The sequence below is a fragment of the Pelophylax lessonae genome (assembly GCF_965119305.1).
Source record: "Pelophylax lessonae genome assembly, chromosome: 8".
Lineage (NCBI taxonomy): Eukaryota > Metazoa > Chordata > Amphibia > Anura > Ranidae > Pelophylax > Pelophylax lessonae.
The window spans coordinates 150,198,634-150,221,175 of NC_138775.1; the positions used below are offsets into that span (position 1 = coordinate 150,198,634).

General features: G+C 41.9%; 1 protein-coding gene across 1 annotated transcript in view; it reads left to right on the forward strand.

The window, feature by feature from the left end:
* Positions 1–19,921, forward strand: part of TSEN15 (tRNA splicing endonuclease subunit 15) — a 67,592-nt gene extending 47,671 nt beyond the window's left edge. Inside the window, exon 4 of the mRNA XM_082266090.1 lies at positions 19,673–19,921. Coding sequence (XP_082122216.1) covers positions 19,673–19,874 — 202 coding nt within the window. The 3' untranslated portion in view covers positions 19,875–19,921. The remainder of the gene's footprint in view (positions 1–19,672) is intronic.
* The last annotated feature ends 2,621 nt before the right edge of the window (positions 19,922–22,542 follow it).

Consider the following 22,542-nt stretch of genomic DNA (forward strand, 5'->3'; position numbering starts at 1 on the left):
AAATAGGCACTGGTGGATGCACTGTTTGTGTCAGTGCATGAAACTTTTAAATGGAGGTTATGGCTGATGCAGAGTCGGAGGGATCGGTTCTTTTGGCACCCACAGCCCTCCAAAGCGGCAAGGGTGTCCCTCCACTTACCTTGATAACATTGTCACAAAACAGTGGGGTTATCAAAAACGCAGTGGTTGTTACGTGTTTTTGTTTGTGGTATCCTTATGAGGATAACAGCGTTACAGGTGGACGGTTCCATCTGTATTGGACTGGCCGGTTTCCAGGTCAAATTGAGCTACCTTCATTCTGGTTGAAGAGTCCCCGGCGATTACAGGTCCAGCTAAAAGGACGGCGGAGGCTCTGGCCCGCCATATGGGGCTGGGGCTGTGGCTGGTTCAGCGATTAGGCCGGTAATTACCATTGCCCTGGTGTCGCTATCTCTGACCGAGTGGGCTAAGCTTTTACGCCGGGACCTGGAGGAGAAGCAGCTCCCCCCTGCCTTAATGGAGCTGGCGGATCAGTTGGTCCAAGAGCTATAGTTGGTCTGTGATGCCTCTTTGGATACCGCTCCCCTACTTTCTAGACTCTGTCTTTGCAGTGGTCCTGCAATGCATTATCAGGCTGAAATGCTGGTCTGCAGACCAGGCTTCTAAGAAGGCATTGTCTGATCTTTAATTTGTGGGGGACCGCCTGTTTGGAGCTTCTTTGGATGACATCATCAAGGGCCTCACAGGGGGAAAGAGTACTCTTCTTCCTCAGGCTTCCAGGGGTAAAGAGTCCCTTCGCAGACGGGGACCCTCCTTTTTGGCTCAAGACAAGGGATCCAAGCCCTTTCAGGCCTCCGCTGGGGGTTCCAAAAAGTCTTGGTTGGGCAAACCACGAACAGGTGCTGACAAACCTGTGGACAAAAATTCCTCTGCATGAAGGTGTGTCCCCACCTGTATCTAGGGTGGGGGGACATCTTCGCTGCTTTCCGGATCCATGGACCTCCCTAATCCAGGACAAGTGGGTCCACAAAGTCGTTCGCTCCGGCTACAAGATCGAGTTTCGATCATATCCTCTGGAAAGGTTCTTCCCTTCCAACCTGCACTTATCCCCAGATTGCTTAAAGGATCTCCATGGGGGGGGGGGGGGGTGCAAAATTGTTCTGGTTCCAAAGTCGGAATGTTTTCAAGGTTTTTACTCAAACCTGTTTACAGTTTCCAGGAAGGAGGGCAAGGAGCGCCCAATACTGAACCTCAAGGCGCTAAATCGCTTTCTGTAGGTACAGAAGTTCTACATGGAGTCCATTCGCACAGTGGTGGTGTCCCTACATCAAGGGGATTTCTTTGCCTCCATCGACATCAAGGATGACTACCTTCATATCCCAATATGTGTTGCCCATCAGCGTTTCCTCTGCTTTGCCATGGGAGAGGAGCATTATCGATTTGTGGCGTTACCCTTTGGTCTCGCTTCTGCTCCTGGGGTCTTCATGAAAGTATTGTCCCCGGTTCTAGCATTACTACGTCAGTGGGGGATTATGGTACCAGGCTTATTCTATTAAAGGTCAGGTTCCTCCTTTCCCTGTCAAGGCAACCTTTACTCGGGCGCTTAGTGCCTCCTGGGCCTTCCGTCATCATGCGTCAGTGATGCAGGTTTGCAGGCGGCTACCTGGTGTAACGCTCCGGCGTTTATTTGTGTGGTGTGGATTTGCAGCTGCGGAAGTTACACTCAGTAGTCATGTAGAGATGTGTTGAACTACCATATCCAACTCTCAAGACTCATCATTGTGCATCAGCCTGTCTCAGCAAGCACATACACAAACACAGACACTCATTAAAGATGTTCCTGGAGTGATATGTTTATATGTGAAAGTATAGAGGTGATACTGAGGGGACAGGCGTGGATAGTGATAGCAATGGTAAGAGGTAACAGATGGTGATAGTAAGCACTTAGGATAGCAATCATGTACAGGTAACAGGTGGTAGTGAAGAGCAGATGAAGTGTACAGGAGATGCTAGGCTAGTGCAGTGACAAGATGGTAATAGGCTCAAGAGCTTGCAATCTAAGTAGCGGTGCAGATGTTAGATGTAACAGTATAGTTACCTACAGCGTTAGGTAATGCTGTAGCAAGCGGTTTGCACGAACACATGTGAGTGAATGCCGGCGGTTGAAATAGCCGCTCAGAGCGGCACTCACTGATGAGGTCATGGAATTTAAAGGGACAGGTACTAGATGCGTTCCACCTATCTATATGGTGGAACGTAATGTACAAATAATAGGCTGGAAGGGTACCGCAGGTACCAGGATCTTACAGTACCCCCCCCCCTAAGGCCGGCTCCGGAAGGCCTATAACACTGGTCTCTCTGGGTATTTGGAGTGGAACCTTCGTATAAGCCTGGGTGCGTGGACGTCAGAAGCATCCAACCAGGTGTCATCTCGGGGACCATAATTTTTCCATCTTATGAAATATTGGAGCTTTCCTCTGTGGATACGAGAATCCAAAATTTCTTTAATCTCAAATTCTTCTCCACCTTCAACTTGTATTGGAGGTGGAGGCGCGATGGTAGGTCTAATCCCTTGGTTGGGTGTATGTGGCTTCAATAGAGATACATGGAACGTGGGGTGTATTTTAAGATCTGCCGGTAAAGTGAGTCGAACTGCAGATTCCCCAATGAGCTTCTCAATTGGGAAAGGTCCCAGGAATAGAGGTCCAAGCTTTTTACTAGGAATTTTCAACCTCCAAGTTCCTCGTAGATAGCCAAACAAGATCCCCAATAGCATATTGAGGTGAAGGTCTTCTGCGGAGGTCATAGTACCTCTTTTGTTGGCTATGAGCATGTGAGATGGTGGTGTTAAGTAAGCCCAAAGAGTCTTTTATTTGGGTGAGATAGTCAGAGGCTACTGGGTTACTTGATGGTAGGATGCGTGGTGGAAGAATTGTGGGATGGAACCCATAGTTCAGGTAGAACGGACTTTGCTTAGTAGTACTGTGGGTTGCATTGTTATAAGCAAATTCTGCCAGAGGGAGGAGGTCCACCCAATCATCCTGTAGGTATGAGGTGTAGCAACGCAAATATTGTTCAATACACTGGTTGACTCTTTCAGTTTGTCCGTTGGTCTGCGGGTGATAGGGGGAAGTAAGTTTTCGCTCAATGCGCAGTATGTGACATAGAGCTTGCCAAAACTTAGAGATGAACTGCGAGCCCCGGTCAGATAAAAGAGTCTTTGGAATTCCATGTAGTTTGAACACATATTTTACTAGCAATTCCACTGTTTCCTTAGATGAAGGTAGTCTGCGAATGGGAATGAAATGTGCCATTTTTGTCAGATGGTCCACTGACACTAGGATGGTAGTGAATACCTTGGACGGTGGTAATTCCACTATGGAGTCTAAAGAAACAACTTCCCATGGAACTTTGGGTATTGGTAGACTGCAAAGTAAACCAGAAGGTTTTGTAGGGTCAATTTTGGACCTTGCACAGATGTCACATGAAGAAATGAATTTTTGTACAGACGTCTTCATCCCAGGCCACCAAAATTGCCTAGTGAGCAAATTAAATGTCTTAGTCATACCCATATGTCCTGCCATAGGTACGTCATGGGATAACTCCAAGATTTTGGTACGCATACCGGGAGGTATGTAGAGTTTGTTCGTTAAAGTAGCGGAAGCCTTCTGCATCAGTACTTAGTTGAGGTGGTGGTGAATCCAGTCTTAAACTGTGCAGAATCTCTTCCTTTAAGGGACGAACAACACCAATAATACGGTCATGGGGTATTATAGGTAATGAAGGAATTTCGGCACAGTTATCTTTGGTTAACCGTGATAATGCATCTGCCTTCTTGTTTTTGTCTGCAGGTGTATAGGTCACTAAGAAATTGAATCTTAGGAAGAATAGCGACCAACGTACCTGTCGGTGGGAAAGGGTCTTGTTGGTCTGGAGATATTGGAGGTTTTTATGGTCTGTATATATGAGTATTGGCAACCGGGTGCCCTCAAGTAGATGTCGCCAATTCTCCAGTGCCAACTTCATGGCAAGTAACTCTTTTTCACCCACTGGGTAGTTCACCTCTGGGTTACTTAGTGATTTAGAGAAGAAGGCAACTGGATGAAGTGGTGAAGTATTTGTAGGTCGTTGGGAAAGAACTGCTCCTACAGCCATATTTTACGCATCTACCTCCAGGATGTATTGGAGGGATGGGTCTGGATGGCGTAGTATGGGAGCGGTAATGAAGCTTGATTTCAACAAGCTGAACGCTTTATTTGCTTCTTCAGACCATTTAAATGTTTGCTTAACACTTGTAAGTTGTGTGAGTGGTCTCACAATAGACAAAGTTCTTGATGAACTTCCTATAGAAGTTTGAGAATCCAAGAAATCGTTGTAAGGCCTTACGAGTTGTTGGTACAGGCCAATCCAGAATACAGGATATCTTGCTCATATCCATCTTGATGCTGTTCTTGGATATGATGTATCCTAAGAATAACACCTCTTCCTTATGGAATAGGCATTTCTTCAGTTTTACGTACAAGTTGTGTGCGAGCAATCTGGACAACACAAGTCTTACATGTCTTTTATGTTCAGACAAGGATTGAGAGTAAATGAGTATATCGTCCAGATATACTACGACACAGACATCGAGTAGATCTCGGAAGATGTCGTTTATGAACCGCTGAAATGCTGCGGGAGCATTACACAACCCAAACGGCATCACTAGATATTCGAATAGTCCGTATCTAGTTCTGAATGCCGTCTTCCACTCATCCCCACTACGGATGCGGATGAGATTGTAAGCCCCTTTAAGGTCTAACTTTGAGAAGTAAGTGGCTCCACGCACTTGTTCAATCAGTTCCGGGATGAGAGGTAAGGGATAGCGATCCTTTATCGTAATAATATTTAATTGCCTATAGTCAATAATAGGCCGAAGGCTTAAATCCTTATTGCGGACAAAGAAAAGTCCTGCAGCTGTAGAGGAAGTAGAGGGTCTAATGAACCCTTTCGCTAAGTTCTCATCCAAGTATTCCTTGAGATGAGAAAGTTCATCCTGAGAAAGAGGATAAACATGACCGAAAGGTAGCTTACTATTAGGGAGTAGGTCAATAGAACAATCGTAGTCCCTATGGGGAGGCAACACTTGAGCATTTTTCTCAAGGAAGACTTCTGATAAATCCTGATAGCATGGTGGTGGTGTAATTTCCTCTGACACCATGGACAGGATTTTCTTTTGAGATTGGAGGTTACACGTGGTCTCGCAATAGTGAGAAGGGAAGGTTAGGGACCGTGTCTTCCAATCAATAGTTGGTTGTTGTATATGTAACCAGGGAAGTCCCAAAATAATGGGAAAATGTGGTGAGGGTAACACATCAAACGTGGTGGTCTCAACATGAGACTCGTTAGCAGTAGCAAGGAGTGCTTGTGTCTGAGTGGTAATTGGACCAGAAGATAACGGAATACCGTTAATCAAACTAACAGAGACAGGTTTGGGTTTTGAAATAATAGGTATTTTATTTAAAGCAACAAAACTAGTGTCAATGTAGTTCCCACAAGATCCTGTGTCGATCATGGCCTTGGTGGTGATCCTAATTTGGTCCCACTGTAGGATCAAACGAATAAAGAGATAGGGATTAGTAAAAGAAGTCGTTAGTCCCCCCAGCAAGACCTGTGAACACTCACCCTTTTTCTTGTGGACAAGGGGACAAACGCTTATCAAATGTTCGGCGGAGGCGCAGTACATAACAGAGATTTTCTGTTCTTCTCCCGGACTTTTCAGTAGACGATATTGGTGGGCGGATGGTTCCTACCTCCATAGGAGTAGGATCGAAGGACGACTCCCGAGAAGGGTTGGGTAATGGGATTCCCATTTTCTCAGCCTTCTTCTCTCGCAGTCGTCTGTCTATTTTGATACTAAGTTGTATCAAGGCATCCAAGGTGCCAGGTAAATCCGCTCTGGCAAGCTCGTCTTTTATGGCTTCAGATAACCCAAGCCTGAACTGGGTTCGCAGAGATGCATCATTCCACCCTGAATCAAGGGTCCATCTCTTGAACTCTGCTACGAAATCTTCAACAGGTCTCCTTCCTTGTTTAAAAGCCCTCAATTGGCTGTCAGCAGTACTCTGCCTATTAGAGTCTTCATATAGGCTAGAGAGCTCTGCTAAAAACGTAGGATAGGAGTTGAGAAGAGGGTCATTTTTCTCAATAAGAGAGTCTGCCCAAACCCGTGGATCACCTGACATATATGATATAGTGGTGCAGACTTTTAATTGGTCTGTAGTGTAAGTACGAGGTTTTAGATTAAAAAGCAATTGACATGCGTTTTTAAATTCACGGAATTTTTTCCGATCACCCGTAAACACTTGTGGAGGGTTTATTTTGGGCTCACGGGGTTGGGCAGCAGTGAGCTGTGAAACACGGGCTATCTGCTGTCTCAAGGTCTGGTTTTCATTTTTCACTTCAGTAAGTGAAAGAATTAATGAATCTACCTTTTGTGATAGTTGTATCACATGTGTAGCTATTTCCGCTGAATCAATTTTTCGGGTTCGTGCAATCTGTAACGCTCCGGTGTTTATTTGTGTGGTGTGGATTTGCAGCTGCGGAAGTTACACTCAGTAGTCATGTAGAGATGTGTTGAACTACCATATCCAACTCTCAAGACTCATCATTGTGCATCAGCCTGTCTCAGCAAGCACATACACAAACACAGACACTCATTAAAGATGTTCCTGGAGTGATATGTTTATATGTGAAAGTATAGAGGTGATACTGAGGGGACAGGCGTGGATAGTGATGGCAATGGTAAGAGGTAACAGATGGTGATAGTAAGCACTTAGGATAGCAATCATGTACAGGTAACAGGTGGTAGTGAAGAGCAGATGAAGTGTACAGGAGATGCTAGGCTAGTGCAGTGACAAGATGGTAATAGGCTCAAGAGCTTGCAATCTAAGTAGCGGTGCAGATGTTAGATGTAACAGTATAGTTCTTAGAGTAGTAATAGTCTTTAGTAAGCAGAGTAGTAGTGAAAGTAGATTAGGAAGGTATTCCCCTGTGGGGTACTTATCACTGGTAGGTTTGTAAGGAGAGGGTTCCGGCGGTGAGGTAATGATCTTGTAGCGAGATACAGGATGTTGTAGCAAGTCTTCGGTCAATCCAGGTATTAGGGAATAGCTGGAGGATTCGGCAGCGTTAGGTAATGCTGTAGCAAGCGGTTTGCACGAACACATGTGAGTGAATGCCGGCAGTTGAAATAGCCGCTCAGAGCGGCACTCACTGATGAGGTCATGGAATTTAAAGGGACAGGTACTAGATGCGTTCCACCTATCTATATGGTGGAACGTAATGTACAAATAATAGGCTGGAAGGGTACCGCAGGTACCAGGATCTTACACCTGGTCGTCTGTACACAAATTCATAAAGTTTTATAAAGTGAATGTATTGGCACCTGCGGATGCTTCTTTTTAGAGGACCTGTCCTCTTTGAGGGTGTTTTTTTTTAGGTGAGCTCCAGTTGTTGACAGTTGAGTTCCAAGTTACCTGGTTGGCTATGTTTAGCCTTGGGGAAGTTTTTTGTTTTTTCTGCTGTTCACCATCCCTCATGTTTGACACTGCTTTAAGACGTTCCTACGTTCAAGAAGATGAAGAGCTGTGTCGGTCAATGAACGAAAGAGAAAATGGGATTTTTGTCTTACTGTAAAATCCATTTCTCTGATGTTCATTGACAGACACAGCATCCGCCTCTCTATGGAGTTGGGTTTTTTCCTTCTGACACTGCTTGTTCCAAAACTGAATACCTATAGCAGGAAGTGGGAGTATACCCCCAGGGACTACCCCGTAGACATGCTCAAGCTTTTTCTCTGCCTAGTGTCCTACTCCTGTAGGGGGCATTATAACCTATGGTCAAGAAGATGAAGAGATGTGTCTGTCAATGAACATCAGAGAAATGGATTTTATGGTAAGACAATCGCATTTTTAGCCATAAAGGATGGTGACAGCTCCCAACAGGAATGTATTCATTCCTGTTGGTCTTTTTAAAAAATGTTTTTGGTTTGAAATTTCCTATCTTTGTTATAGTGAGGTCAAGAAAGTTAATATCAGTAAAGCTTAATTCATAGGACAATTTAATGTCCAGATCATTGACATTAAACTTTGCCATAAAGCTATGCAAGGAATCCTCACCTGCCCTCCATAGGAGGAGGATGTCATCAATGTACCTCCTCCAGAGAGAAAAGTCGTGCTGGGTAGTCCCCCAGATGACATCCTACCCATCAGGACATAAACAAGTTCTCCAAACACCAGTTTTTTTGAAAAAAAATATATATATATCATCATTCCAGAAGTAGTTATGCTTCATGGAAAAATCGAGGAGCTTCAAAGTTAAAACCCTATGTACCTTAGGAAGCGCTCCATCCATCAAGAAAATGCCTAACCATATCAAAGCCCCCATCATGAGGAATAATAGAATGCAAAGAGGCAACATCTGCTGTGACCAATAACCATTTATATAAGCAATCACTCACAATGTATTTATACCTTGCTTGGTATCTTTAAAGCAGAACTAAACCCTCCTATCCTTTTCAGCAAAGGAGGCTGCCATCTTAGCTACTGTTGATCTGCAGCTGCCATGGTGCTGTACATGTGATCAGTTATGACTCCAGCCACTTGGATGGTTTGACAGTTTGGTTGAAAGCACAATCAAATGTGACAGCAATCCTGACATGCTGGGAATGTAATTGTTTCTTTGAAACCATTAAATTGATGATTTTCATTCCGCTTTCAGGCATGATTGAGTTTTCTCCACCAGCGGCTGCAAGAAAGTCAACATACTTACTGATCTTTGAGGTAACAGAATCTATGCTGCTGACTATTGGGTGTCCCAGAGGGTTCAACAGACTTGTGCATTTTCAGAAAATAATATCTGCACTCTGGGGGTCAGTAGAATCAAGAAAGCTTTATTATTTTTGACAGCATTCTGAGTGTAAGCTCTAGCAATAACCCTATTTAACAGCTTCTTAAATTTACAGGTAGGGTCCCTCTTTAAAACCTGATAAGTATTTTGCTCTGACACAGTGTTCTCCATTTCCTTTAAATCTGTTTTTTTTTATTTTTTTTTTTTTTAGGAGAACAATGCCCCCACCCTATTATATTGAATGCACTGCAACCATATGGGTCTTGTTTACATTATGTTCTGACATTTAAAGCATTGTGCCTGTACCAGCTGAAAGCATAAAATTGCCAATGCACACTCTAACACTGTGGGAGAAATGACATTCATAGTTGAATTTTATACTGATTATAAACTGTTCTGGGATTGAGTAGTACAATTTTATGAAGTTAGCTTTGGACTTGATTTAGTGTGAAGTGTTTCAGTGTGGAAAATACAACAGCTTAGTGAAATAAAAGGTGACACTGTATAAGCAGATTTTGGATTTCATCTTTGTTGGCAAATTATAGAATTTTTTTGAAAGGTTAATAAACATTACTGAGTTGTCATAACCACTTGCCGACCAAACCTTTTCTGTCTTTTTTTTGCTCACACATTTAAATCAGTATTTTTTGCTTGAAAATTACTTGGTACCTCCAAACATTTATATATTTTTTGTGACGGGATTTACTTTGGTTGGGGGGCCTGTGGAACCCAGCTTACCTTAGAGAGGTTGGGAAATCCCTGTCTCAGCCCCCTAGGCCCCTCTTATGTGCAAGTCACCCTGTGATAGACAGCTACTTAATGGACACTAAGAATATGGTTTTGAATTACTTCAAATAGGACAGTAAGATTTGTCAGCCATATATCTCAGGAGATGTGTGAAGACTATTCCTGGCCTGTTTAATTATGAACATGTTCATTGAAAGAGCGAATCACATTGGCCTTTTTTCCATGTTCTTCAATGTCAGAGACGGATAGTCTGTCACGGGTGGTCTTTTCCTATTGTCTGTGTATTGAGGTGTGATGTGGATTCTGTTAAGGCTGTCTGTCCCATTGTTAATTGTTAATGAACTCACATATTGTTTCTGTCCAGATGGCTAGATAATTAGTTCAGATTAATTCTATTTCTGTATACAATTTCGTCTGCATATGAAAATGTGATCAGGCAACCCCTGACCTGATGGGGTAATTTGATCAGGAGGGGGAGGTCCTCATGTGTGTATAAATTGTGTGAGATTGTTCAATAAAGTATTAGTTGTTTTCAGATACATACATGCTAAGTTGTCCACTAGTTTTGTATGTAGGGCAGCTGGAATATTTATCTGTGTTCAAGACTGGAGGAAGCTGTATACTGACGGAAGCCCACAAACACAATGTGGGTCGCGGTTCCGTTACCTTTTTTTTTTATTTGCAGAGACCCTACAGAATAAAATGGTGATCGTTGCAAAGATTTGTTTCACACGGTATTTGCTCAGTGGTTTTGAAACGCAAAATGTTTACTTCTGCCCTAGACTGGAAATTACGTCATGATGTCTCCCCTGTCCTCCAAGATCAAAGAGACGATCAGAGATGATCTGGGCTCTGGGAACCTCGGCCAGCCATGTGACCCGTCTGATAGTTTTCCCGGGACGCACCACTAAAAATGGTATTCCCAAGAAACACATGCGAGTGGGGGGAGTGGGCGTCCCCTCCTGCTGCTTCTAAAAGTGATCCAGCAGCTAATTAGCAGCTCAAACTGCTTTCAGCCATAACCCCGGTAAACCACTTGCAAACCGCAATGTATATATAGGAATTACGGTTGGCAAGTGGTTAAACTAGCTACCTTGGATCCTTTTTTATTGTCTGGCTCCATACAAAAGTGCCCTCTAAAAGTGCCATTTTATCTTTTATAATTTCTAATAGTTCATTGCTAGACATATGAGGAAAATATATTACTTTTACTAAAGATTTTTAACACCCACAATTTAAAATGCTTGTATTTTTTTCTTGTTTTCGTAGAAAAGAGAAGTGTCAGGCACACGGGGGAATTTGCCCCACATCTCTTGCTTAGTGCCCCGGGTTCCAAAACTGCGACTGCCTGCCATTTGCCAGCCACAATTTGATTGCCTTGTTACTGCCCACAGGTACATGCATTCCCTGCTGGAATGGAACAGGAGTCTTATACATGAACACTTTGTTTCCGCTTAGCACTTACTGTGTATATTGCATTCTTCTGACCAACATACTCCTATGCGCGCTCTCCTACTGTTGTATGTTGCAAACTTATAGCCTGTACATTATATACTCCTGACTCTTGCATTGTATATGCCAATAGTAATTATGGCTTCACCTCCAGCACTTTCCTGTGCTCACTAACTTGTCACTGGTAAACAGAAGTCGGGAGAGGAAGTTCACTGGACTTTACCAGCAACAGTTTGCCTTTTTGTATAAAAAGCATACTATATACATATGTGCTATATATATATATATATATATATATATATATATATTTTTTTTTTTCTTCATTTGGTAATTTAGCAGCTCTGCAGAAGGAGGAGGAATCCAAGTCTTTCAGGCGTGTAAAAACGTACTATATTCCAGCACGCAGAGGGCAGCTGTAATAGCGTATGCTGACCATGCTTGAGTAGCTTGCTGGTAGTTTGAAGGGTTTTTATCCTGCAGGCCAGATATATCTGGGGAGAATCTCTTTAGAGCTGTCAAAACCATAAGATAAAAACACTTTAATTCTTTCAGTCAAGAAACAACTCAAACACTGTCACAGCTGCAGAAGAGCTGGAAAATATTGTAGATTCACACTCTTGGAAGTGTCAGATTTCTGTTCATTTTGCAGAGCTAATAAATAAGTAAAACAACAACTAATTAAGACATGGCACACCAGTGTCTATTATGCTTTATGTTTTTAAACTGAAGTTTAGGTTTGACAATTTTTACATACAGTATCTCACAAAAGTGAGTACACCCTTCACAATTTTGTAAATATTTTATTACACTTTGCTACAGTGTAAAGTAGTGAGTGTACAGCTTGTATAACAGTGTAAATATGCTGTCCCCTCAAAATAACTCAACACACAGCCATTAATGTCTAAACCACTGGCAACAAAAGTACACCCCTAAGTGAAAATGTCCAAATTGGGCCCAATTAGCCATTTTCCCTTCCCATTAGTGTTACAAGGTCAAAGGTGTGAATGGGGAGCAGGTGTGTTAAATTTGGTGTTATCGCTCTCACTCTCTCATACTGGTCATTGGAAGTTTAACATGGCACCTCATGGCAAAGAACTCTCTGAGGATCTGAAAAAAAGAATTGTTGCTCAACATAAAGATGGCCTAGGCTATATGAAAATTTCCAAGACTCTGAAACTGAGCTGCAGCATGGTGGCCAAGACCATACAGCGATTTAACAGGATAGGTTCCACTGAGAACAGGCTTTGCCAAAGACCAAAGAAGTTGAGTGCACATGCTCAGCGTCATATCCAGAGGTTGTCTTTGGGAAATGGACGTATGAGCGCTGCCAGCATTGCTGCAGAGGTTGATGGGGTGGGGGGGCAGCCTGTCAGTGCTTAGACCATACGCTGCACACTGCACCAAATTGGTCTGCATGGCTGTCATCCCTTCTAAAGATGATGCACAAGAAAGCCCGCAAAAAGTTTGCTGAAGATAAGCAGACTAAGGACATGGATTACTGGAACAGATGAGACCAAGATAAACTTATTTGGTTCAGATGGTGTCAAGCATGTGTGGCGGCTACCATGGGAGGAGTACAAAGACAAGTGACAGTGCAAATAAACCAGCGCAAAAAGGTTGTGACTGATAATAAAAATAGATAAGATCAATAACTAAATAAATTGTATCAACACTCATAAATTCAACAAGTGTCCAATGCACCCTGTGCAATTACCATCAATAACATAAATACAATAATAAATATATAGGGTGAAAAGTTCCTCATAAAATTCCATATAAATCCCATAAAAAGTGCTTCAGCAAGTAGCCAGTGAAAGATAGTCCATAGAAAGTGCTTAGGTGCTGAGGAATCTGTGCAAAATCATGCTGACACTGTGATGTGATAATGGTGAATGTCCTCTCCCCTAGGATGTTCCACTTACCGGACAGAATGGACCCCTAGACAATACTGTGTAAGGGTCGCTCAGGCTTAGTCCAGTAAGGAACCCAGGCAGTATCCTTTAGGCTGATAGGGAAATCAGATAAACCTCCGACATGTGGACTCAGCAGGATAATATGGCCATATGGGGAAGGAAAGGCTCACAATAGTGTAATACTGATAATAAAGCGTTTATTGGTAAAACATAATTGGATCACTCACATTTGGTGAAGAGAAAGCAAGCGTGGTATATCACTCAACAGGTACTCAGGATCATTCAGATTGCGGTGCGCTCAGGGCTACCTTGGTCCCGGCGTGCGTTCCACCGCTACCGGAAGTGACATCACGGCAAGCGTAGGACCGGAAATTGCGTTGAGACAAAGACAAGTGTGTCTTGCCTACAGTCAAGCATTGTGGTGGGAGTGTCATGGTCTGGGGCTGCATGAGTGCTGTCGGCACTGGGGAGCTACAGTTCATTGAGGAAATCCTGAATGCCAACATGTACTGTGACATACTGAAGCAGAACATAATCCCCTCCCTTAGGAGACTGGGCCGCAGGGCAGTATTTCAACATAACAACCCCAAACACACCTTCAAGATGATGGACTGGCCAAGCATGCCTCCAGACCTAAACCCTATTGAGCATCTGTGGGGCATCCTCAAACGGAATGTGGAGGAGTGCAAGGTCTCTAACATCCGCCAGCTCCGTGATGTCATGATGGAGGATTGGAAGAGGACTGCAGTGGCAACCTGTGAAGCTCTGGTGAATTCCATGCCCAAGAAGGTTAAGGCAGTGCTGGAAAATAATGGTGGCCGCACAAAATATTGACACTTTGGGCCCAATTTGGACATTTTCACTTGGGATGTACTCACTTTTGTTGCCAGTGGTTTAGACTTTAATGGCTGTGTGTTGAGTTATTTTGAGGGTACAGCAAATGTACCCTGTTATACAAGCTGTGCACTCACTACTTTACATTGTAGCAAAGTGTCATTTCTTCAGTGTTGTCACATGAAAAGGTATAATAAAATATTTACATAAATGTGAGGGGTGTACTCACTTTTGTGAGATACTGTAGTTCTATTCTTGCTTCTGAAGCTGGAAATCACTGTAGTGAGCACCAGACATACAGCTGTCTCCAGTAGTTTCTGGGTCCCCTGCTGAGTGGCTGCCTTGCTACATTGTGAGCACAGAAGGTCATTCTATGACCTTCTTTCTGTAAATTAAGTTTTACTTTATTTTTGTTTTGTAGTTGCTTTTGTGGTTATGTCTTTTCCCAGACCAGTGCATGCTTACCACATCTTTGTCACACTGCACCCGAAAGCATAACTTGTTTGCCCAGCTATCTGATTTTTAAGAATAGTTAATCTGCAGATTTGAATTTTTCAAGATGATTGCTGTTTTTCCCCCCTTAAGGCTTGAATTTTGGGTTCCTGTACAAAACGAGGATTTTGCAGGCTAAGATAATTTCAACAAATATGCAACTATGTTTAGAAAAATAAAACTCAACTACCCTCCTTTGTTTTTGGTGGCTGGCTGCATACCTTCCGATGCTCTGCAGCCCAGAACAGTCCTTTGTCCTCCTTTAAGAGCTTCTGCTGCCCCATTTTAGCTTCCCATCATCGAATGCTAAACAACTAATAGTTCTGACAGTTGGTTTTAGGTTTCCACTTCGCTCTTTTAAATGCTGTGCCATGTGTATTTTTTAGAGAATTTCGGTTTCAAGCCTTACTACTACATCTTGCTTTGTCAGTACATACATCTCTATACAAGTATAGGCCCGGTCTGGCTTTATTATAGTACTTTTTTATTTTTATAAAAATAAAAAAAAGTATGTGGTTCTTGAAATTCATGTGACCATGATATGTTTACTGGTTGGCATAAAATGGGCATTGAGTTTTATGGCTCTATTATTTTCTGTGAAACGTTACAGTACCTGAGCTTTTTTATTTATTTATTTTTTTAAATGCACCCTTCAGAACAGCTTTAGTATGGGTCATTGAAGTTATCTGTATGGAAAGGTCCAATCCTAGTGGCTTGTTGCTGTTAGGGGAACAGTTGTTCAGGCAAGTAAAAAAAATATTATCGGGATAGCTATTTTTAACGTATTATAAGCTCATGTTGGACTTCTGGTCAAGGTTCCCAGCTCCTCCTTTTTCTATTCACATAAGTTTGTAAAGGTTAGACTCTGAAATGTTGTGTTCTGATGACCTTACAGATTTATGGAGCATTCGTCAGAACTTGACAGATAACTTGGCCTGTGGAGGTGTGAACATTTGTGCCCTGAATTCTATGGATCACTCAAATCTATGTCCTCAGCATAGGCAAGAAACTAACAGGCATCGCTGTCTTTGTCCATGTATTAGCACAGGCATGTCACACTGGTATTTATGGACCACATGCTTGCTTCTTCTCTGCAACCCTAACTCACCTTCAGTGGTTTAAGATTAAGATTAAAAAAAACAAATGCACCACAGCTGTTCTCCAATAAGTTGAATTTAAAAAAACGTGCAGGTAAATATGTCAGGAAATCTTCTATGATGCCTTTCTATAGGATTAAAAATTGTAAATTGCAACTTCATTGTTAAAATAATCTTCTGGAATTTGGGTAGGTATTATTATACAGGATTAATATAGCACCAACAGTTTGCACAGCGCTTAACAGCATGAGGGCAGACAGTACAGTTATTATACAATTCAATACAGGAGGAATCAGAGGGCCCTGCTCATTAGAGCTTACCATCTAAAAATGACCCACAGAAGACATAACGTGGCCCCTTGAAGATCTAGTTCTTATTTTTGCTCACAGAGTTTGGCATGTCTGTATTAACGGTTGAGAGAAAACTGACTGGACTTGATCGGAGCACTGTGCTTTGAATATTTATAATACACATTAAAGGTTTAGTATCGATGTATGTGGTGACACTACTAAAAATTGGGTGCTATTACCTTGCTATACTAGTATTTATACCCTATTATATTCCTACTTAGGTTAGCGCATTGGTTTATCCTTCTATCTACATTAAGGGGTTGTTCGCACCAGGTGTGGTGTGGGAATTTGTCCATTTTTCTGCTCCGCGCAAAAACATGCTGCCCTACACAGGTGCCATTAATTCTTAATAGCACCCCATGCATCTGGCAAATGCATATGCGCCTGCAGACACCAAAATGCATGGTATCTCAGCACCCATACAGTTTAGTGCAGCACGATTTTAAAAATCTTTGCATGTTTCATATGCATAGGGCAGCCCATTAAAACAAATGGGCTGCCCTTAATGCTCCGTGCTGGAACGCACAAAAAAGGTGCGTACCTGGACACACCATATGGTGTAAACAAGCCTTCGATGTCCGAGCATGGTCTCAATTGCACAGCAGTCAAGGGGTTACGCTTCTATATTTTACCAGCCTTGGTCATTGTCATTTTCACCAATTTTACCTGATTTATTTTTCATTTTAAATCGTTTCTTTGGTTTGCAGTATGTTTTTGTAAGCTTCCCTGAAATTGGTGAAAAGATGGTGTATTTCTAAATGATTCCCAGTTTTAAATGAAATATCCAATTCTGTGTTGAGTTTTCCCTGATTAAAACTGAGATTTTTCTGATAAAAAAGGATGGATACTATTGGAAAAGATTGTTGAACCGAGAAATACATTTGTCATGACAAGATACCATTGGGTGTCGTGTTTTATGGCTTTTTTCCATAGGGGTCTTCTTGTAAACCTCACAAAGCTCATGTTTGTGTACATTCTTGCCTTTCATTCATGCCTGTGACAGTTAAGGAGCTGGAGCCTTGGTAAAACATTGAAAGTTTTATGATGGGGACAGCCACCATATTCCAACAAAGGTGCTCTGCAGATGTGTAAAAACAAACTATTGTATGATTTTATTTTTGGGCACTGAGCATAGGTTGCCATTCACTGGATGCTGTCGGTAAGAGACTACAAAACCTTCATCATAGTACCGTCATTACTTTTTCTTCAATGGAAGTGCAAAGAGTAATCCTTTTTTATGTAAAGGCTAATGATAGAATGTTTGGTAAGTGAGGATATTTGTGACTGAGCTTGAAGACTTTACTTAAATTGTTGACCAAACAATATAATAGCCCTGCGCAATAAATACCTGCAAAATGCTAAGTAATCACAAAAAATATATATATATATATGTATCTCTGGTGTATAAATATGGATAAAAAATGGTCATTTATAGATGTAATCAAATGAGTAAATAATCAAATATTAAATATGTGCAAAAATAAATAACACAGTAAGTCATCAATCAAAATTAATGTATAAAAGCCAAGAAAGTGCAAAGTGCAAAAAGGTGTCTAAAAAGTCTTCAATGTGCTAGTCCCAGTGATGATTATATATATATATATATATATATATATATATATATATATATATATATATATATATATATATATATATATATATATATATATATATATATATATATATATTATACCAAAATGTAAATATTTATAAAGATAATAATAAATGAGTTTATATAACAGTCTTTGTGAAAAGTGCAAACAGCCAAAATCTTTAATAAGTGCTCAGGCCACTTGGGTGTGGCTGGTGCTTCCCAAAATGAGTGAGTGACCAGAGTGTCACAGATAGATATTAGCCGTGCACCCCCTTGTGAGTGGGTGCTCACCTCAGATAAAATTCCATCAGGCTTAAATGCAGGGGATCTTTAGGGATGGCCCATCCGGGTGGTTTCACTTCAGAAGCTCAAAACAGGCCGACAAAGCTCAATATCCAGCGTGACATGTAGAAACAAAAAGCCTCCAATAGTGCTTATAACTTTAACACTGGATAGTTGACCATGACTGCTTGAAATTTCATTCTGCCTTATTACAGAAGCAATGGTCTTTTGTTTCAGCAGTTGCAAATCCCTGGCTTAGATATGTACAATTCTTATCTGTGTGGCTCCATACGTCACCCAGGAGCAGAGTATGGACAATGCTGCACACTGCACAGTTGTCAAAAAACTGGCGCATGTCTGGTTCAGTTCTCTCCTCACACGCTGCACACACCGATTGGTACAGCGTGCGAGGAGAGGAAGAAGACCCCGCAGCACTGCTCACCTGTGCCTTATCCGTGCCTTAATCATGCCTCATTCATGCCAATCTGTGACTCAATCATGCCCATCTGTGCCTCAATCTTGCCTCATTCATGCTAATCTGTGCCTCAATCATGCCTCATTCATGCCAATCCGTGCCTCATTCATGCCCATCCCTGCCTCATTCATGCTCATCTGTGCCCACCCATGATTCATCCATGCCACATCAGTGCTCATCTGTGCCTCATCCATGTCACACCAGTGCCACTACAGTGCTTATCAGTGCCCTGCAGTGCCTCACAAAAGTTTAATGGATAGTTGGGAAATTAGATTTGTAATTTTATGTCCCTAGAGCAACTAACTGTGCTCCCTAAATGTTGGGCCTCTGTATGTGGCTAGGCTGTGTTAAAGTCTCACACATGTTGTACATATGAGAAGTAGCAGAATGTATTAGAAATATCTTATAAATGGACAACTTTGTGTAAAAAAAAAAAAAAATGCGTTTTTATTTTCTTTTCACATTTTCCAAAAACTTGTGGAAAAAATGACATGTTCAAAAGACTCATAATTGCCTCCTAGATTATGTGTTGGGGTGTTTGCTTTCCAAAATGGGGTCATTTTGTGGGTGTTTCTATTGTCCTGGTGCTCCAGAGCCTTTAAAAGTGTGATAGGAAATTATATGTGTAATTTATCCTTCTAGAATGCCTGGAGGTGCTACTTGGATGTTGGACCTCTGTATGTGGCCAGGCTGTGAAAAAGTCTCACACATGTGGTATCCCCATACTCAGGAGGAGTAGCAGAATGTATTTTGGGGTGTAGTTGCAAGTATGCCTATACAGTGTGTGAGAATAACTTGGTAATATGATAATTTTGTGAAAATAAATTAAAATAAAAAAAATCTTTATTTTGTAAAGAATTGTGGGAAAAAAGTTACAACTTAAAAAAACTCCCTATGGCTCTTACTAAACACCTTGGAATGTCTACTTTCCAAAAAGGGGTCATTTGGGGGGTATTTGTACTGTCCTGGCTTGTTAGTGTCTCAAGAAATGCGATAGGCCGGCAGTACATCAGGTGTGATCAATTTTCAATGACTGGCACCATAGCTTGAAGACACTAAACCAGTGATGGCGAACCTTGACACCCCAGATGTTTTAGAACTACTTTTCCCACGATGCTCAAATACACTGCACAGTACATGAGCATCATGGGAAATGTAGTTCCAAAACATATGGGGTGCCAAGGTTCGCCATCACTGCTCTCAACCCTCAAAAAGACCAAAAAATATATACTTATATGGGGTATTTTTACCAAAGATATGTAGCAGTATAACTTTTGGCCAAAAGTTATGAAGAAAAATTACTAAATTAGCAAAATGCTGTAACCGAAACAAAGATTGAAGCATTTTATTTACAAAATTTTCAAGAAAACTCTGTTTGTGTAAAAAAAAAAAAGACAAAATTTCATATGGGCACAGTGTTGCATGACTGAGTAATTGTCATTCGAAATGTGAGAGCACTGAAAGCTGAAAATTGGCCTGGTTGGGAAGGGGGTATAAGTGCCCAATGGGTAAGTGGGTAAACTGTGATGCCTATTCCTTTTATTACATATCCTTTGTTTTCTTTCCAGAATTCAGCAATATCTGAAACTCGGCCACACAGCAGAAGATGCAAATGTATCATATTCAACACTTCTAGGCATTGTGGAATCCGATTCAACTATTGTTTACTACAAACTGACAGATGGTTTTCTGATCCCAGATCCCCCAGATTTTGCAGAGGATGTGGACAATAAACGATGGAAAAAGAAAAAGCTTAGGTGTTTGAGATAGGCAAAAAGTTAGACAGTGCTAAAAGATTGTTTGTTTTTTGTTTTTTTTTCTTTATGACGGTGTCATCGTTATTGTTATGGGTATAACTCTATTAAGATATTATTTGAAAACCACCTTAAGATATTTGAAAAGCTTTTATTAGTCTGTACCAAAATGGATGATGGTTAGAAATGTCTGATGGTCAGTCAAGAGATTTGTCCTGTTACTGAGCAGAAAACAAGCACTTGGCGTATATTTCTGCAGCAGTACTCCTCGTGGCAGCCTTTAATGAGACATTGTTTTTTCCCGAGATGATTATAACTGTGAAATCTACAATGTAAATATAATGAATACTTTGGTTCTACTTACAGGCACCAAGAAACGTGTAAAAGAAAAGTGAAATTCATTGAAAATACTGAGTTTTTCAACTTCTTTGTCTTTTTTTCTTTACCGCTCGCTCCTCCATTTTGTTATGCAATTTTGTTAATATATATTCCACACACACAAATGCATACATAGATTTTGAAATCACACTGACTTGAGCTTTCATGGTTACGGTGTGCTAAAAAGAAATGTGAACGTTTTGGCATCCTTGTTAAAATCTGTTTTGTAGATCTTCAACACCAAAAGTTAACACGGTTTCTGCAGAGAAAGGTTAAACATTAAATATGCTGAATTTAAGAGTTTGGGGTACCATGTCAACCAGCATTTAGTCCTTTGCCAGATGCTTTATCCTCCAATTGTTAATTGCAGCCTGCCAAAAATCTTTGTGTTCTTGCTTTTTAGCTCATTTGAGCATACCTCATTATAACATGTCTATTTATTCCATTGTGTCATTCCATAAGCCTGGCTCCATAGAAGCTGTGGTTTTCATACACTGCACTGATGATGCCCAACTATCCTATACAGCTGTATGCAGTTTGGATTTATTTGCCCTATAATAGACTGTATCTGCAATCCAAACCAGTATTTCTGGATGTGTAATTGGACTCAAAGAAGCATAAAGGAAAGTATTGCATGGCCCCACCCGCTATCCTAAAACAAATAAACCCACTTTAACTACCTCCCACCCGGCCATAGTACATATACGGCCGGGCGGGAGTCTCGTCCTTCTGAATGGACGTTCCGGAACGTCCTTCAGAAGGAGAGAGATCGCGCCGCCGCGGGCACGCGCAGCGGCGCGATCTCGATGTGTCCGTGTCCCTCGGACACAGAGCAACATCATTCGGCAGGAGGGCCCTGTGATTGGCCCTCCTGATCACATGACGGCTGTGTCCAATCACAGCCGTCATGTAATGTAAATAGAGCCGTTGTAACGGCTTCAATCTCTTCTCCTCCTGACAGATCCTGTCAGGAGAAGAAGAGGAGAGGATCGGTGCTGCTGCGGGGGTGATCAAGTGAGTATTTCTAATTACTCACTGATCACAGGGGGGGTCTGTGCTGGTAATCAGAACATTGATTACCAGTGCAGCCCTGGGGGGGGAGGGGTGCCACTAAGCCACCAGGGATGCCCACTATGGCCACCAGGGATGGCCAGCAGGGCTCAGAGAGCCCCCCAGTGCCCTCCCTATCAGTGTTGCCCACCAATGCCATCTATCAGTGCTGCCCACCAGTGCCGTTATTGCCATCTATCAGTGCCGCCCACCAGTGCCCAGTATTGCCCACCAGTGCTGCCTATCAGTACCCATCAGTGCCGATCAGTGCCACCCATCAGTGCCGATCATTGCCGCCCAACAGTGCCACCTATCAGTGCCCATCAGTGCCGCCAATCAGTGCCCATCAGTGCTGCCTATCAGTGCCCATCAGCGCTGCCTATCAGTGCCCACCAATGCTGCATATCAGTGCTATCTATCAGTGCCACATATCAGTGCTGCATATCAGTGCTACCTATCAGTGCTGCATATCAGTGCCACCCCATCAGTGTCACCCCATCAGTGTCTCCTCATCAGTGCCTGTCAGTGCGGCATCATCAGTGCAGGAAAAAACATATCTATTTACAAAATTTTATAACCTAAACAAAAAAACTTTTTTTTTTTTTTTTCAAACTTTTCAGTCTTTTTTTATTTGTGCACCAAAAAAGAAAAAACCTGACGGTGATCAAATACCACCAAAAGAAAGCTCTATTTGTGGGGGAAAAATGACACAAATTTGGTTTAGGTACAGCGTTGCATGACCGCACAATTGTCATTCAAATTGCAACAGCGCTAAAAGCTGAAAATTGGTCTGGGAAGGAAGGGGGTTTAAGTGCCCAGTATTGAGGTGGTTAAAGAGTAACTCTGCTTTTGTTGAAAAAAAAAAAAACACATTGCCCTCTGTGAATAATGTAGATTGCAGAGATTTTAACAAACTTCGTTGCAGATTCCTGCCTTTTGAGATTCAGAAGAAAAAGCTGTTTGCTCCTCTGTACCAATGTACAAAGTGACTGTGAGTGGGACTGACCTGCAAAGTTCAATGAGGAAATTGGCAAGGTCTGCATCCCTTTAGACATGATTTTCCTTTTGGAATATATCACTAAAATACATTTTTTGTTGCGGGGGATGCCCAAAATCTGACTTGTATCTTTGTGTAGGGGGGCTTTCTGTACACCATCTGTGTACAGAACACTGCCAGTGTGGCCATATTGCATTGCATTTTACAAAAATCACAGTACTTCAAATGCAAAAGAGAAGGTAATTTTGTAGCAATTGTT